Source organism: Prionailurus bengalensis, chromosome D4, assembly GCF_016509475.1.
Source record: "Prionailurus bengalensis isolate Pbe53 chromosome D4, Fcat_Pben_1.1_paternal_pri, whole genome shotgun sequence".
NCBI lineage: Eukaryota > Metazoa > Chordata > Mammalia > Carnivora > Felidae > Prionailurus > Prionailurus bengalensis.
The window spans coordinates 55,860,382-55,878,887 of NC_057359.1; the positions used below are offsets into that span (position 1 = coordinate 55,860,382).

Genomic DNA, 18,506 nt, shown 5'->3' on the forward strand with positions numbered 1-18,506 from the left:
TCTGAATTAATTTGTGCTTTTTCTCTATTTTTGATGAAAGTCTGGCTTTTTAAAAGTTTCTCAGTTTTGTTTATCTTTTCAAAGAAGAAGTTCTTAGTTTCATTGATCTTTTCTATTGTTTTCTAGTCTCTATTTCACTTATTTGCACTCTGATCTTTGTTATTTCCTTCCTTCTACTAACTTTGGGCTTTATTCTTCTTTTTCTAGTTCCTTTAGGTGGAAGATTACATTGTATTTTTGAGATTTTTCTTGTTTCTTGAGGTGGGTCTGTATTGCTGTAAAAACTCTTAGGACTGTTTTTGCTCTATCCCAGAAAATTTGGATTGTTGTGTTTCCATTTTCATTTATCTTGAGGTATTTCTTATGTCTTCTTTCATCTATTTGTTGACTCAGATTTGTTGGTTTACTGGCATGTTTTTTAGACTCCATGCATTTCTGTTCTTTTCCAGTATTTTTCTTATAATTGATTTCTAGTTTCATACTTCTGTGGTCTGAAAAGATGCTTCATGTGATTTCAATCTTAAGTTTGTTGAGGCTTATTTTGTGGCCTAACGTGTTCAGTATGCACCTGAAAAGCATGTTTATTCTTAAGTTTTTGGATGGAATGCTCTGTATGTATTTATTAAGTACTGTGGTCTAATGTGTCTTTCTTTCTTTTCTTTCTTTTGAGAGAGAGAGTGTGCAAGCTGGGGAGGGGCAGAGAGAGGGAGAAAGAGAATCAATCCCAAGTAGGCCCCATGCTGTCAGCATGAAGCCCAATGATGCTGGGCTTGATCCCATGAGCCAACCATGAAATCATGACCTGAGCTGAAATAAGATCAGACGCCCAACCAACTGAGCCACCCAGGTGTCCCTGATCTAATGTATCTTTTAAGGCCAGTGTTTCCGTACTGTTTATCTGTGTGGATGATCTATTTGTTGATGTTAGTGGGGTGTTAAAATCCCTTGTTTTCATTGTATTACTGTCAGTTTTTTCCTTTTATATCTGTTAATGTTTATGTATTTGGGTGTCCCTGTGTGTTGGGTACATAGATATTTACAAGTGCTGTATTCTCTTGTTAATTCCTTTGTCATTATGTAATCTTTTGTTACAGTCTTTGCTTTAATGTTTATTTTGTCCCTATAAGTATTTCTTTTTATTTCCATTTGCATGGAATATCTTCTTCATCCCTTTTCTTTCTTTCTTTCTCTTTCTTTCTTTCTTTCTTTCTTTCTTTCTTTCTTTCTTTCTTTCTTTCTTTTAATAAATGTTTATTTTTGAGAGAGAGAGCTCGTGCGTGAGCAGGGGAGGGGCAGAAAGAGAGGGAGACCAAGGATCTGAAGCAGGCTCCGTGCCGACAGCAGAGAGCCCTATGCAGGGCTTGAACCCATGAACCGCGAGATCATGACCTGAGCCAAAGTCAGACACAACTGACAGAGCCGCCCAGGCTGCCCCATCCCTTCACTTTCAGTTGTAGGTCTTTAGATCTGAATTGAATTTCTTTTAGGCAGTGTGTATGTATGTGTGTGTGCGTGTGTGCATGCGTGTGTGGTGTGTGTGTGTGTGTGTGTGTGTGTGTGTGTGTGTGTGTCTTGGGTTTTTGGTTTTTTCCATGGGTCTTATTAATCCAGTCAGCCACCACATGTCTTTTGATGGGAGCATTTAATCTATTTACATCTAAAGCAATTATTGATAAACAGTGTATTTTATGCCATTCTACTGATTGTTTGTTGGTTGTTTTTGAAGTTCTCTGTTCCTTTCTTCTCTTGCTATCTTTCCTTGTGATGTGGTGACTTTTCTTAGTGCTATGTTTATATTTCTTTCTTTTTTTAAAAAAGTTTTTAATGTTTATTTTTTTGAAGAAGAGAGAAAGCAGAGAGAGACAGAGTGTAAGAGGGGAAGGAGCAGAGAGAGACAGAGGCACAGAATCCAAAGCAGAGAGAGAGCTGTCAGCACAGAGCTCGATGAGGGGCTTGAACTCATGAACCGTGAGAGCATGACCTGAAATGAAGTTGGACACTTAACCAACTGAGTCACCCAAGTGACTTTGTTTTTTAAGTAGGCTGCGTGTCCAATGTGGGGCTTGAACTCATGACCCTGACATGAAGAGTTGCATGCTCTACACCTGAGCCAGCCAGGAGCCCCTGTATTTTTTTCATCTTTTTTTGTGTATCTGTTATAGGTATTTGATTTGTGATTACCATGAGGTCCATATATAACGTCCTGTATATAAAGCAGTCTATTTTAAATTTATGGTCACTTAAATTCAAGTACGTTCTAAACACTGCATTCCCCACTCCACCCCCATGTTTTATGTTTTGATGTCATATTTTACATCTTAATTATTTTGTGTATCTTTTGACAAATTATTATAGGTCTAGATGACTTTACTACTTTTGTCTTTTTTAAAAAAAATTTATGTAATGTTTTTATTTATTTTTGAGACAGAGAGAGACAGAGCATTAGCAGGGGAGGGGCAGAGAGAGAGGGAGACACAGAATCCGAAGCAGGCTCCAGGCTCTGAGCTATCAGTACAGAGCCTGATGCGGGGCTCGAACTCACAGACTGTGAGATCATGACCTGAGCTGAAGTTGGACACTTAACCGACTGAGCCACCCAGGTACCCCTGTCTTTTAACCCTCATACTAACCATGTGGGTGGTTGCTGTTCTACCTTTACTATATGTTTACCTTTACCAGTGAGATTTTTTTTCTTTCATAATTATCTTATTTCTATTAATGGTCCTCCCTTATATTTTAGTTTAAAGACATCCCTATAACATTTCTTATAAGGCTAGTTTGGTTTGATGTACTTTAGCTTTTGCTGGTCTTGGAAGCTCCTATCGCTCCTTCAGTTCTGATTAACATCCTTGCTGGGTAGAGTATTCTCGGTTAATTGTTCATTTTAGCACTTTGAATATATCCTGACACTCCCTTCTGGCCTGTAAAGTTTATGCTTAGAAATCAGTTCATGGTCTTATGGGAGTTCCCTTGTATATAATTAGTTGTTTTTCTCTTGCTGCTATTAAGATTCTCTCTTTGTCATTAACTGTTGACACTTTGATTATGTGTTTTGGTTAGGTCTCTTTGGGCTCATCTTTTTTTTTTTTAATGTTTATTTATCTCAGAGGGGGTGGTGCAGAGAGAGAAGGAGACAGAGGATCTAAAGCCATCTCTGTGCTGACAGCAGTGAGCCCAGCGTGGGACTTGAACTCACAAACTGTGAGATCATGACCTGACCTGAAGTCAGACACTCAACAGACTGAGCTACCCAGGCACCCCTCTTTGGTTTCATCTTATTTGAGATTCTGTGCATCCTGGACTTGGATGTATTTGCTTTGCCAGGTTAGGGATATTTACAGCCCTTATTCCTTCAAATAGATTTTCTGTCCCTTTCTTACTCTTCTCTTTAGGGACCCCTATAATTCAAATGTTAGTATGCTTGATATTGTCCTAGGAGTCCCTTAAAATATCCTCATTTTTATAATTTTTTCTTTTTTCTGTTCCTTTTGGAACCCTGGCTTATCACTGATCTATTCTTCTGTATCATCTAATCAGCTGTTAATTCCCTGTCATGTATTTTTTCATTTCATTTATTCTTTAGTTCTAATTGGTCTTTTTTAAATTTTTTCTCTGTGCTGAAGTTCTCACTGTGTTCATCCATTCTTCTGCTGAGTTTGAGGAATATCTTTATAACCATTCTTTACACTCTTTATCTGAAGTGTTTATCTCCATTTCATTTAGTTCTTTTTTCTAGATTTTGTCTTGTTATTTTGTTTAGAACATATTCCTCCCTCTCCTTGTTTTGCCTAACTCTGTTTCTGTGTATTATTTAGATCAGTTATCCTGCCTCTTCTCATCTTTTCTAATATAAATACTTAATGCTAAAATTTTTCCTCTGAGTACTGCTTTAGGTGTCATAAATTTTCATGTCATGTTTCCATATTCAATGGAAATTCGAATTCAAACTTCGAAATGTTTTCTTTTTTTTTTTTTTTTTTAATTCAAAAAATTTTCTAACTAGCCCTTGGCTTCCTCTTTAAACCACAGGTTGCTTGTTCTGTTATTTAATTTCCAAATATTTGGGTATTTCCAGTTTATTTATTTATTTATTTTTTATCTTTATCCTTGAGAGACAGAGAGACAGACAGCATGAGTTGGGGAGGTGTAGAGAGAGAAGGAGACACAGAATCCAAAGCAGTCTCCAGGCTCTGAGCTGTGAGCACAGAGCCTGATGTGGGTCTTGAACCCACAGACCATGAGATCATGACCTGAGCTGAAGTCAGATGCTTAATCAATTGAGCCACCTAGGTACCCCTCCATTTTACTTTTTGTTAATGATTTCTAGTATAATTTAGTTGTGTTTGGAGGACATGCTTTGTATGATCTTCTTTTAAATTTGTTGATATGTTTTGTGGCCCAGAATATGACATATCTTGGTACATGTTTCATGTGTCCATGAAAAGGATGTTGTTGGTGCTGTATGGTTTTCTATATCCTTGCTAATTTATTGTCTGCTTCTACTTAGAAGGAGGGAGATGATGATGCCTTCAACTATAATTTAGGATTTTTAATTTTTATTTTCAGTGATACAACTTTCTAATTATTTTGTATTCTAAAGCTCTTAGGTGCATACACTTTTAGAATTGTTACTTCTTCTTTGTGAATTGACCCCTTTAGTAACCAGATTTCCCTTTTCATCCCTGACAGTATTCTTTATTCTAAAGTGTGCTTTCTCTCATATTTCATAAAGCCATTACAACTTTATTCTTTTCCCTACCAGTTTTTCCACTAACATCCTTTTTTAATAAATTGTGATATAATTTACATATCATAAAATTCACCCTTTCAAAGTATACAGTTCAATAGTTTCCTTCTGTTCACAAGATTGTACAACCATCACCACCATCTAGTTCTAATATATTTCGTCACCCTCAAAAGAAACCCTATACCCATTAGGAGTCACAATCCATTTTTCCCTACCAATCCTAATGTTCTTTTATTATACCTGGATCCAGCCCAGGATACGATATTGCATACAGCTGTTCCATCTCCATAGTCTCCTCCAATATTTGATGGTCTTTGTTTTTGCTTTTTTGTGACCTTGACAATCTTGAAAAGAACTGGTTAGATATTGTGTAGAATGTCTCTCAGTTTGGGTTTGTCTAATATTTTTTTTCATGATTAAACTGGGATTGTGAGTTTTGGGGTAAGAATACCACAGAGGTGAATTGTGTTTCTCACCATGTATCAGGGAGGTCATGATTTCCACGTGACTTAGCACCAGTGATGTTAACCTTGATCACTTGGTGTAGGTGGTGTCTGCAAGGTTTCTACACTGTTAAAGTTAGTATTTCTTCCTTTCCATACTCTATTCTTAGGAAGGGAGTCATTAAGTCCAGCTCATGCTCATGGGAAAGGGAATTAAATTTTACTTTCTGAATGGGATTATCTACATAAATTTTCTGGAGTAGTACTATAAGGAACTTATCCCATCTCCCCTTGTATTTTTTCATTCAGTAGTTTATACCAATATGCATTCATTTATAGTAATTTTGTACTTCAGGTAATTACCCAGGACCATGAATTGTTTTAGTTTTGGCCATTAGGAGCTTTTTCAGGTTGGCTCCTATGTTCTTTTGACATATTTTTTCTTTAGCATGCCTTATTTTCACACAGTATAAGAGGCTCTAGGCTCATCCTGTATTTTCCTTGCCCCAGATCTAGAATCAAGTATTTCTCTGAAGAACTCTGGTTCCTTTTATTAGGGGATGGTAATTAAAAACCAAGATCCAAGGAACTGGATGTCCTTGTTGGTACTGGGGTGTGGCTACATTAGAGCTGCATTATTTTAAAATAAGTAGCTTTATTGTGATTGTTACTATTTATTTTTATTTGAGAGAGAGCAGGAGCGGAGAAGGCAGAGGGAGACAGAGAGAATCCCAATCTAGTTCCACACTCAGCATGGAGCCTGACATGGTGCTCAATCCCATAGCCCCAGGACAAGACCTGAGCTGAAATCAAGAGTTGGATGCTCAACTGACTGAACCCCCAGGCCCCTCGTTGTGATTTTAATGCTCATATACATTTATTCATTCATTCAAATTGTTTTAAAGTAATTAAAAAAAAATTTTTTTAATGTTTATTTATTTTTGAGACAGAGAGAGACAGAGCATGAATGGGGGGAGGGTCAGAGAGATAGGGAGATACAGAATCCGAAGCAGGCTCCAGGCTCTGAGCCGTCAGCACAGAGCCTGACGCGGGGCTCAAACTCACGGACCATGAGATCATGACCTGAGCCAAAGTCGGACGCTTAACCGACTGAGCCACCCAGGCGCTCCTAAAGTAATTTTTTAAAAAATGTTTTGAATGCTTATTTATTTTTGAAAGAGAGAGAGAGAGAGACAGAGCATGAGCAGGGGAGCGGCAGAGAAGGAGACACAGAATCTGAAGGAGGCTCCAGGCTCTAAGCTATCAGCACAGAGCCCAATGTGGAGCTTGAACCACAAGTTGTGAGATCATGACCCGAGCCAAAGTTGGACGCTTAACCGACTGAGCCACCCAGGTGCCCCAAGAATATTAATTAGAGTTGTTTTAAATTCCCAGTCAGATGATTCTATGCCAGATAACTCTAACCAAATAATCTATGCCATATTTGGTTGTGATAATTGCTCTGTCTCTTTATTTTTTCCTTTTTGTATGCCTTGTGATTTTTTTCTTGATAGTTGGATATGATGTACCCAGCTATAAGGAACTCAGTAAATAGGCCTTAGTAAAATGGTAGTGAGGTAGTGGGTGGAGGAAGTGCATTCTATATTCCTATGATTAGGGCTTAGTCTCAGTGAGCCTTTGCCTCTGGACTGTGAGTTTAATCACAAGCATTTTTCATTGTCTTCTTTTTTCTTCTTGTCTAACTGTGTTTGCTCTTTCTCAGGACTCTTTTGGCTATTCTGGGTCCCCTAAATTACAACCTTATATGAATTCTGGTACCAGCTTTTCCATTTCTATAAGGAAGGCAGCTGGAATTTCCATAAAATGATGTTGAATCTGAAGATCGGTTTGGGGAGGGTTGCCATCTTAACAGTATTAAGTCTTGCTGTCCATGAATATGCAATATCTTTCCATTTGTGTATGTCTTTAATTTCTTTCAACAGTGTTTTGTATTTTTCAGAGTATAAATTTTGTACCACTTTCATTAAATTTATTTTTAAGTGTTTTATTTTGATGCTACTATAAGTGATTTTCTTCATTTCATTTTCAGTTAATTAAATGCTACTATATAGAAATATAATTGATGCTGCTATCTTGATCTTTTATCCTGCAACCTTGCTGAACCTGTTTACTTGTTCTGATGACTTTGAGTGGATTCTTTTGAATTTTTTATGTATAAGCTCATGTTATCTGCAGATACATATAACTTTACTTTCTTTCCAACCAATCGGTATACCTTTTATTTAATTTCCTTGCTCAATTGCCTTAGCTATCATCTCCAGTACAATGTTGAAGAGAAGTGGTGAGAGTGGTGAAAGCAGACATCCATGTCTTATTTCTGAAATTAGGGGGAAAGCGTTCAGTATTTCACTGTTAGATATGATGTTAGAGTTTTTTAAATCAATGCCCTTTACCAAATTGAGGAATTTCCCTTTTTGAGTGTTTTAAATTATTATGGGGTATTCAGTTTTTGAGTTCTTAGTGGTTGCCCTGGGGATTACAATCAATACCTTATAACTGTGGTAGTTCATTTAATACCATCTTAATTTCAATAGCATACAAAAATTTTGCTCCTAAACACACACATAGCCAACAGAACATGAAAAATGTTCAACATCACTAATGCAAATCAAAACCACAGTGATATATAACCTCACACCTGTCAGAATGACTAAAATCGAAAACACAAGATGGGGTGCCTGAGTGGCTCGATTGGTTAAGCATCCAACTCTTGATTTCGGCTCAGGTCATGATCTCACGGTTTGTAAGATCGAGCCCCGGTTCAATCTCTGTCTCTCCCCCTCTTTCTACCCCTCTCCTGTGCTCTTGTGGGCACACTCTTTCTCTCTCAAAATAAATAAATGAACATCTTCAACAAACAACAAAAAAAGAAACAAGTATTGGTAAGGGTGTGGAGAAAAAGGAACCTTTGTTGATAGAAATGCAAACTGGTGCAGCCACTGTAGAAAACACTGTGGAGATTCCTTAAAAAATTAAAAATAGGATGAATCACTATATGATTTAGTAATTCCACTACTGGGTATTTACCCAAAGAATATGAAAACACTAACTCAAAAAGATATATGCACCCCTATGTTTATTGCAGCATCATTTACAGTAGCCAGGTAAGGAAGCAACCCAAATGTCTATCCATAGATGAGTGGATAAAGAAGATGTGGAGTGTGTGTGTATACGTTTATGCATGTGCACACACACAATGGAATATTACTTAGCTATAAAAAATAATGAAACTTGCCATTTGTAACAACTTGGATAGATCTAGAGGATATATTGCTAAGTGAAATAAGTTAAAGAAAGACAAATACCATGTGATTTCTCTCATATGTGGAATTTAAGAAGAAAACAAAAGAGACAAAAAAGTAGACTCTTTAATGTAGAGAATAAACAATTTGGTGGTTATGGGGGGAGGATGGGTGAAATAGGTGAAGGGGATTAAGAGTACAATTATTGTTTTGAGCACTGAGTAATGTACAGAATTGTTGAATCACTATGTTGTACTTCTGAAACTAATACAAACTATATGTTAATTATACTTGAATTAAAAAAATAAAAATAAAAAAATTTTAGCTCTTTACAACTCCGTTCCCTTTACTTTTTTCTTAATATTGCCATACAAATTACAACTTTATATATTATGTGCCCATCAACAAAAATTTTTTAAATATTTTTTAATGTTTTTGTTTATTTTTGAGAGAAAGGGGGTGGGCAGATAGAGAGAGGGAGATACAAAATCCGAAGCAGGCTCGAGGCTCCGAGCTGTCAGCATAGAGCCCGGCCCGGGGCTCAAACTCACAGACTGTGAGATCATAACTTGAGTCGTGAAGTCAGATGCCTAACCAACCTAGCCACCCAGGCACCCCCATCAACAAAATTTTTAATTTTAGAGACAGAATGAGCATGCAAGCAGGGTAGAAGGGCAGAGGAAGAGAGAGAATCCCAAGCAGGTTCCACACTCAGTGCAGAGCCTGACATGGGGCTCAATCCCACAACCGTGGGTTCATGACCTGAGTGGAAATCAAGAGTCAGACACTTGGGATGTCTGAGTGGCTCAGTCAGGCAAGTGTCCACCTTCAGCTCAGGTCATGATCTCACAGTCAATGAGTTCGAGCCCCACATTGGGCTCTGTGCTGACAGCTTAGAGCCTGGAGCCTGCTTTGGATTCTGTGTCTCCCTCTCTCTGCCCCTCCCCCGCTCATGCTCTGTCTCTCTCTGTTTCAGAAATAAACATTAAAAAAAAAAAAAAAAAGAAAAGGAATCAGACACTCAACCGACTGAGCCATTCAAGTGCCCCAACAGATTTATAATTATTACATTATGTAATTGTTTTTTAAAAAAATTTCATTAAATGTTTGAGAGACAGAAAGAGAAAGAGACCTAGCAAGGGAGGGGCAAAGAGAGAGGGAAACACAGAATCTGAAGCAGGCTTCAGGCTCCAAGCTGTCAGGGCAGAGCCCAACGTGGGGCTTGAACTCACAAACTGCAAGATTGTGACCTGAGCTGAACTTGAACAGTTAACTGACTGAGCCACCCAGGTGCTCCTGTAAATGTCTTTTAAATTAGATAGAAGGGAAAAAGAGTTATAAACCAAAAAATACATTTATAATTATGAGTTCTCAGTTTTCATGTATCTAATAATATTTTTTTAATTAAAATTTTTTTAATGTTTATTTTTTGAGAAACAGACAGATTGCAAGCAGAGGAGGGGCAGAGAGGTGGGGAGGAGACACAATCTGAAGCATGCTCTAGGCTCTGAACTGTGAGCACAGAGCCCAGCGCAGAGCTCAAACTCACGAACTGTGAGATCATGACCTGAGCTGAAGTTGGACACTTAACCAATGGAACCAGCCAGGTGCCCCTAATTTTTTTTAATGTTTCTTTATTTTTAAGAGAGAGAGAGAGAGAGAGAGAGTGCGTGCAAGCAGGGGAGGGGCACAGAGAGAAAGAGACACAGAATCCAAAGCAGCCTCCAGGCTGTGAACTGTCAGCACAGAGCCTGATCTGGGCCTCTAACCCACGAACCTTGAGATCATGACCTGAGCCAAAGTTGGACACTTAACCGACTGAGCCACCCAGGCACTCCACACTTATCTAGTAATATCTTATTCATTTTATTTTATTTATTTTTAATTAATTCTATTCATTTTTTGTTTATTAGAGAGAGAGAGAGAGAGAGAGAGAGAGAGAGAGATGGAGTCTGAGTGGGGGAGGGGCAGAGAGAGACGGAGCACAGAATCTGAAGCAGGCTCTAGGCTCTGAGCTGTCAGCACAGAGAGGAACTCATGAACTCCGAGATCATGACCTGAACCGAAGTCAGACGCTTAATCGACTGAACCACCCAGGCACCCCTATCTAGTAATCTTTTAATACACCTTCAGTTTTTGAAGAAGAGTTTTGCTGGTTATGGAAATTTTGGTTGATAAGTTTTGTTCTTTCAGCACATTTAATGTCATTTTACTGCTTTCTGGCTTCCTAGTTTCTGATTAGAAATGATGTCTTATTGAGGATCTCTTTTGCTTGATCAATTGTGTCTCTTGCTGCTTTGAAGATTGTCTTTGGCTTTCAGTAGTGTTTGATTATGATATCTCTAAATGTGAATCTGAGTTGATTCTATTGGCAGTTTGTTGAACTTGTTTATGAGGCTTAATGTTTTTCATTAAAATTGGATTTTGGGGGCAGTTATTTCATCAAATATTCCTTTTTGCTCCTTTGTTTCCTTTCTTGCTGGGATTCCCAGTATGCATATGTTGGTATGCTTGTTAGTGTCCCACAGGTCTCTGAGGCATAGTTGTTTTTTTTATTTCTTAGATGAAATAATGTAAATTGATGTATCTTCAGTTTCACTGATTGTTTTTTCCTCTTGTTCAAATCTGTTCAGCCCATTTAGCTTTTTGTGGTTATTATAATTGTACTTTGCCACCCCAGAATTCCTATTGGGTTTTTTTCCCCCTCAAAAGCTATTCCCTTTTTTAAATAATTTCTCTTCATTGATATTCTCAGTGTGGTGAGACCTTTTTCCCATACTGTCCTTAGTTCATTAGCCATGGCTTCCTTTAATCCTTTCAACATTTAATGCAGCTGATTTAAGAACTTGCCTGGTAAATTCAGTATCTGGACTTTGAGTTTCTGTTGATCGGTTTTCTACCCTGTGTATGGGCCATACTTTGTGTTGTTTTCTTTCTTGCCATGTTCTGTAGTATTGTGTTGAAAACTGGATGTTTGAGTAATACAATGTGGCAACAGAATTTTTTGTTGCCATCATTGTAATTGTTCCCTTGCTTAGTGGCTTTTTTCTGACCCAGTTCTGTTTTGTCTATATTCGTGTGTGTGTGTGTGTGTGTGTGTGTGTGTGTGTGTGTGTGTAAAATGTTTATTTAGTTTTGGGGGGGTGGTGGGTAGACAGAGGATCTGAAGCAGGCTCTGTGCTGACAGCAGAGAGCCCAATGTGGGGCTCAAACTCACAAACTGTGAGATCATGACGTGAGCCAAAGATGGACGCCTAACCGACCTAGCCCCCCAGGCACCACTGTTTTGTCTATATTTTTATATGTGGCCAGTAAAGTCTCCACTTGGTTAGTTTAATGATCAGCTAATGATTGGACAGCAATTTCCTTAGTTTGATTTGATTTGATTTCCTGATACCAAGAAGTCTCCTGGGCATTGTAAGAGGAGTTCTGTGTGCATATTGAATGAAGCATGCCTTTAACACTCAGTTATGCAGTTTTGAACTCTGCCTTAGCCTTTGTACAGATCTGTACAGATCCTTCAGTATAGCCAGAGATGCCAGTTTAGGGCCTTCTGATGAATTCTCATGACTTTCCTGAACATGTGTAGAGCCTGGGCATACACAGCCCTACATATGGGCCAGTATTCTAGATTCTTGGGAATTTGTTAGAGTTTTTCAAAGTCCTTATGCACATCTCATATCCTTACTTTTCCTCTTTTTTTTTTTTTTTAATGTTTGTTTATTTTTGGGAGATCACAAGTGGGGAAGGGGCAGAGAGAGGGGGACAGAGGATCCGAAGCGGGCTTTTCACTGACAGCAGCAAGCCTGGTGAGGGGCTTGAACTCAACAACAGCGAGATCATAACCTGAGCTACTCAGGTGCCCCTAAATGTTTACTTTTGAGAGACAGCGCGAGCACAGGAGGGGCAGAGAGAGAGGAAGACAGAGAATCCGAAGTGGGCTCTGCACTGATAGCAGACAGCCTGATGCGGGGCTCAGACTCAGGAACAGTGAGATCATGACCTGAGCCAAAGTCGGACGCTTCATGGACTGAGCCATCTAGTCGCCCCTGTCCTTGCTTTTCTCATTAAATTTTTTGGCTAGTCTGTTGTTTGACCTAACAAGCAGCTTTAAAGTTCAGCATTTGCCTGTCGTTGTTGTTAGCAAACACACCCATGGAAAGTTATTTTGACACTGCCCAAGCTATAGATCAGGTCAAATGTAGATAGTCTTGCAAGTGAATTTTTCTAGGGAACCATCAAAAATGTCAGGTAGTGACAGTTCTTTGGGATTAAGGCTTGGAAGAAATTTCAGCACATTCTGTGACTCCTTGTCTTCACTTTGAATGTGATATGTTAGTTTTAATTACCATAGCTCCTGGAGAGCAGGTCATGGGACTGGGACAAGTTAAAACACCACAAAGTTCCAATGTTCTTACTGAGGGTCAGCTATTTTTCTTGAATAGAGGCTCCTTGAATTACTGCAAACCTTTGGTTATTTTCTACATTCTGAAGAATTGAGTCTTAAAATTTTTGCCAATTTTCTTATTGCTTTTATCAAGAGAAGAATTTTTGAGGGTCCTGACTTGCTATGATTACTGGGTTTTGTAGCTTATTTAGTCTTAGCTTGTCCTTTCTATCCCTTTCTCAGGCTCTTTTACTATACTGTTAAATGAGTGTCTTTCTGGGTTTCTTCATATTTGAAATATGGTATACTGTAAGAGTAAGAGTAAGAAACAATCCAAATGTCCCAAAATATAGAAATCATTTATTTAAAATGATTTATCTAATATCCCTATGATGGAATGTTACACAGATACTAACAATCATCTATTTAGAGACTATTTTGTAGGAAAATGTATGATACGGATGGGGAAAAATTATAAAATTCAGTATATTCAAATTTTTGAAAATAAGTTTTGTAAAGAAACAAACATGTATATATCAAAAAAACTGCTGGAAGGAGCTGTATCAAAATATAGCATTTATTATTTCTGGGTAGTATTTAAATCAGGTGAGTTATAAATGATTTTTGTTCTGTATTATGTACCATAAGGTTGTATTAGTTATTTTTTGTGTTAAAAATAAATGTAGCAATTAGTATGACATACCTGTACCTATTACTATTTTTCACTCATATTAATGTAATGAAAAATTATTTGACTGTTGAGTTTGGGTGATTTAATATAAGCTCTTATGAATATTTGAAAAAACGCTATAAGAACATTAATAGTAACTCTGACATTGGGGCTAACAAAATGTATATGAGTAGTTGTTAATCCTAAGAGTTTACTCCATAGAAAGTTTAATTTCACTGGGATATAATAGGGTGAATTATTAGGCAGATGAAAAACCTATAGTCTCATTTATTAGCATTTCATTTTTTTCCTTTTCAGGCGCATATTAAATTTCCTATTGACTACCCGTATTCACCACCTACCTTCAGATTCTTGACCAAAATGTGGCACCCCAACATTTATGAGGTAAGAGACATATGTTGTGAATTTCTCTGAAGATTCATTTTTTAGATACAGTCCTGCAAAATAACCTATGCATCTCAGTATGCTGTGGTAGTTATGCTGTAGCCACAAGGGAGTATTCATGGTTCCCCACTTGTAGTTACTAGTCTCTAGTTTAATTGTTCCAAATTGAAGGTTGTTTCATAATACCGGTGTATTCTGCACATAGATATGTTTATATATAATATATATAAAGCTTAAATTTTTTTTTAAGGTTATTTATTCTGAAAGAGTATGATTGGGGTAGAGGCAGAGAGACAGGGAGAGAGAATTCCAAGCAGGCTCTATGCTGACACAGCACAGAGCGCAACAAGGGGCCCAAACCCACAAATTGTGAGATCATGACCTGAGCCAAAGTCAAGAGTTGGATGCTTAACCACCTGACCCACCCAGGCAACCCTAGATTTTTTTTTTAAGAGAGAGGGGCATGCAAGCAGGGGAGAGGGGCAGAGGGAAAGAGAGAGGTGATCTCAAGCAGGCTTCATCCTCAGTGTGGAGCCCGATGTGAGGCTTGATCTCATGACCCTGGGATCATGACCTGAGCCAAAATCAAGAGTCTGATGCTCAACCAACTGAGCCACCCAGGGACCCCTATTGTATTTAAGATTGAGACTTTGAATCATTGTTGCTATTCCTAAGATTATACTGCCTAGGTGTTAAGATTGGCATTTTAAAAATTTAGTGTATAAAGTCATACAAATTACTATCCTCTAGCTTCACAGCAAGGGTTACCTGTTGCTATGATCACAGATTGAGCTTCTCAGGGGAATTTATCCTACTACATTTGGACTGGCCTCCTTTTAGTAATTGCTTCAGAGCAGTTGAGAACCTCTTTTAGAATAAATCCAAGGTGAGGTTCTTCTACGGAACATTTCACATGCCTGAGGGAGTGATTTCTAGTTTTGTTGGTGAAAGACACTTAGCTTTGGGCTAATCTAACCATGTTGGAATGATGCGTTTTGTTTCTCAGGATCATTATGTAAAGGACCTCTAAAATATCCTTATAGTCCACTCCTTTACCATTTTGTAATCTTTTTCATTGTATTAAGGCTCTGAGGTGGTCTTACTTTATTGAAGCTGTGGACCATGCATTAAAATTCCTTTTTAAAATTTGCAGCCTTAGTCATATAGTCCCTTCTTTTGCTCTGGTGGATATTGGGAAGCTCCTTTGCTCCAGAAACAGAGCAACATAATGCCTGTAGGCAAGAAATGAAGAACTTGCTCTAGAGCTCTGAACCCTGAATTTGGATCTCCATATAAATCAGCACACTGGAGCAAGCAGCTTTATTGTTTTACACAATTTACTTTTTCTTCGAGGCATTATCTTTGCCTTTCTTTTCTTTAAACAAGACAAACTGGTGCTCAAAAGGTGATGTGTAGTTACATTTCCAGAAATAAGCTCCCAGAATTTGTTTTCTTTAATGTCTTTAGTATTTAAGATAATCACAATATTTATAAACGATAGTGAATACCTTAACACTATTCTGTATAACAGAGTTACCCCTTGTAGGAGATAGACTATAGAAACAATTCACTGTTTAAGAAGTTCAAAACGAGTTCAGCACACGTAGAAATACTTCTGTGTTTCTGTCCATGTAGTATTTATGGATTTTATATAGCATGAGTGAAGTGAGAAGACTCAAGCTTTTGTTTTGCTGTTAAGAACTAATTCACCTAAAAGCCATGTATTCACTTGTTTCCATTCTGAAGTTACCTAATCCCAAACTCCTCTCAAAGAGAAACAAAAGGGGCGCCTGGGTGGCTCAGTCGGTTGAGCGTCTGACTTCAGCTCAGGTCATGGTCTTGCAGTTCAGGAGTTCGAGCCCTGCGTCGGACTCTGTGCTAACAAACCGTCCCCTGCTCATGCTCTGCGTCTGTCTCTCAAAAATACATAAATGTTAAAAAAGAAAAAAGAAACAAAAAAACAAGGAAAAGGATTCAAAACTGTGAAGGAATAAAGTGTATGTAAACTTCCCTTTCGACTATTTTTTCACTATTAAAGTAGACTATTTAGTTCTGTCTCAAGACTTAGCATTGGATCATTATTTTTTAAAAAGTTTTTTTCATATTCATAATCAAATTTTCAATGGGAAAATAATTCATTCGTATCTTATAAATATGCAGTTGTTTTCCATGCCACAAATGTTTACTTTTTAATTTTTTTAATGTTTATTTAGTTTTGAGAGACAGAGAGCACGAGTAGGGGAGGAACACAGAGAGAAGGAAGCACAGAATCTGAAGTAGGCTCCAAACTCTGACCTGTCAGCACAGAGTCCTGACGTGGGGCTCAAACCCATGAACCACGAGATCATGACCTGAGCCAAAGTTGGATGCTTGAGCAACTGAGCCACCCAGGAGCCCCTAATGTTTTCTTTTTAAAGAAGTGATAAAGCGTGGTTAGGAATTTAATTTGATATAGTCATGGTGGTCATAAGAGACTTATAGGGCGCCTGGTTGGCTTAGTCAGCAGAGCATGTGACTCTTGATCCTTGGGTTGTGAGTTCAAGCCCTACTTTGAGTGTAGAGATTACGTAAAAAAATAAAATCTTTGGGGTGCCTGGGTAGCTCAATGGGTTGATCGTCTAACTCTTGATTTAGGGTCATGGGATTGAGCCCCATGTCAGACTCTGCACTGAGTATGCAGCCTGCTTGAGATTGTCTCTCTCTCTTTCTCTCTGCTCGTACACTCTGTCTTTAAAATGAAATGAAACAAAGTAAAATAAATCTTTAAAAAACAGAGAGAGACTCTTCTCACATAAGTTAATTTATCTTTGCTACACTTTGGAAATGATTATCAGAATTGAACTTTTTGAGGGCCTATGTCCGTATTTGTGATTCTAAAGGTTGGGGCTCATGTTTCTTGGCCAAAGGGATATTCTTGTTGGTTGTTGCTCTCACCTACCTGCATTGTCACCTGTGGTAGACACGTGGTGGACCTTGAGGTCAAATTGCTGTAGTCATCAAAATGTTTACTGCAGTGTTATTTATAATAGAATTAGAGATGGGGGAGGGGCAGTGAAACAAACCAATCAAAAATACAAAAGTAGAAGACTATTCAAATGCCAGAAAAAGGGACTTGATGAAAGAGTTTTGGGAAGGTTCCTGGGTAGCCCAGTCAGTTAAGCGTCTGACTCTTGGTTTCAGCTCAGGTCACGATCTTACGGTTCATGGGTTGGAGCCCTGTGTCAGGCTGTGTGCTGACAGCTCAGAGCCTGAAGCCTACTTTGGATTCTTTGTCTCCCCCTCTCTCTGCCCCTCCCTGCTCACGCTCTCTGTCTCTCTCTCTCAAAAATAATCATTAAAAAAAAAGTAAAAAAATAAACTTAAAAGAAGTTTTTGCTACATTAACTTCACAAGCATTAAAAATAAATATTGTAGAGACTGTTATTGTTAGAAAATAAGTTATAATGTTATTTTTTAAAATAACTTTTTAAAGTTTATTTTTATTTATTTTTGAGAGATAGAGAGTGAGCAGGGGAGGAGCAGAGAGGGGGACAGAATCCCAAGCAGGCTTCGCTCTATCAGCGCAGAGCCCACTGTGGGGCTTGAGCTCAAAATCTGTGAGATCATGACCTGAGATGAAACCAAGAGTCAGACACTTAACTGACTTAGCCACCCAGGTGCCCCTATTATGTGAAGTTTTAAAAATTACAAGAGCTTTTGTTACAGTTTTGCTAAATACATCAATGTACACATTACTACAGCCCCGAAAGAAGTAAACGCTGCAGTATATATGAATGAATTTAATTATTTTAACATTACCTTTATCATTGCCATATTTGTGAAATTTATAAATATCAAGGGGGAACTTGGAGAACACAGGAAATTTAATATGAACTTGTCATCAGTGATTGTACTACTATGTATCTACTCCTGTCTACTTCGTAATATGTTGAGTGAACTCAAAAATAGTTTCATGGTTACATGTAACTGCATTCTCAGAAGTAGACAGCCAACAAACTCCATTTGCCTGGCCATGTATTAAAATGAGGCTTTCATACACCCTGTAATGCATTGTGAACTTTACAGCTATGGCAACTCAGAATCTCTCTGTTCTTTAGAATTTAGTAAATAAAAAATATATATTTTTTTAGAATAGACTAATTTTTAGAGTAGTTTTAGATTCACTGCAAAATTGAGTGGAAAGCACACACTATTTGATCTTTTTAGTACTAGTGAGTTGTGAAACACAGTATGAAGCTTTACTTAAAAAACATAATAGGGGCACCTGGCTAGCTCAGTCAGAAGAGCATGTGACTCTTGATCTCGAGGTTGTGAGTTTGAGCCCCATGGTGCATGTAGAGGTTACTTAAATTTTTAAAAAAAGTAAAAATATAAAGATTTCAGATGTTTTTTTTTTTTTTTTTATGAAGGAGTATACAAGTCATTTTTCCTATATAGTGTGCACAGGTAAATGTCAACCAGTGCAGTCATGAAATGAAAGTTCCTGTATGTTGGTGTCTTTTAGTCTGCTTGACAGCCAGTAATAAAATATTTTGCTGTTTCACTTATGGTTCTGGTTCTGAAGAGTTATTCTTCATTCTAGAACCCAGAT

At 37.9% G+C, this 18,506-nt stretch overlaps 1 protein-coding gene across 1 annotated transcript in view; it reads left to right on the forward strand.

Moving 5' to 3' along the window:
• UBE2R2 (ubiquitin conjugating enzyme E2 R2) overlaps positions 1–18,506 on the forward strand; it is a 117,718-nt gene that overhangs the window by 72,274 nt on the left and 26,938 nt on the right. The window contains exon 2 of the mRNA XM_043566242.1: positions 13,829–13,915. Coding sequence (XP_043422177.1) covers positions 13,829–13,915 — 87 coding nt within the window. The remainder of the gene's footprint in view (positions 1–13,828; positions 13,916–18,506) is intronic.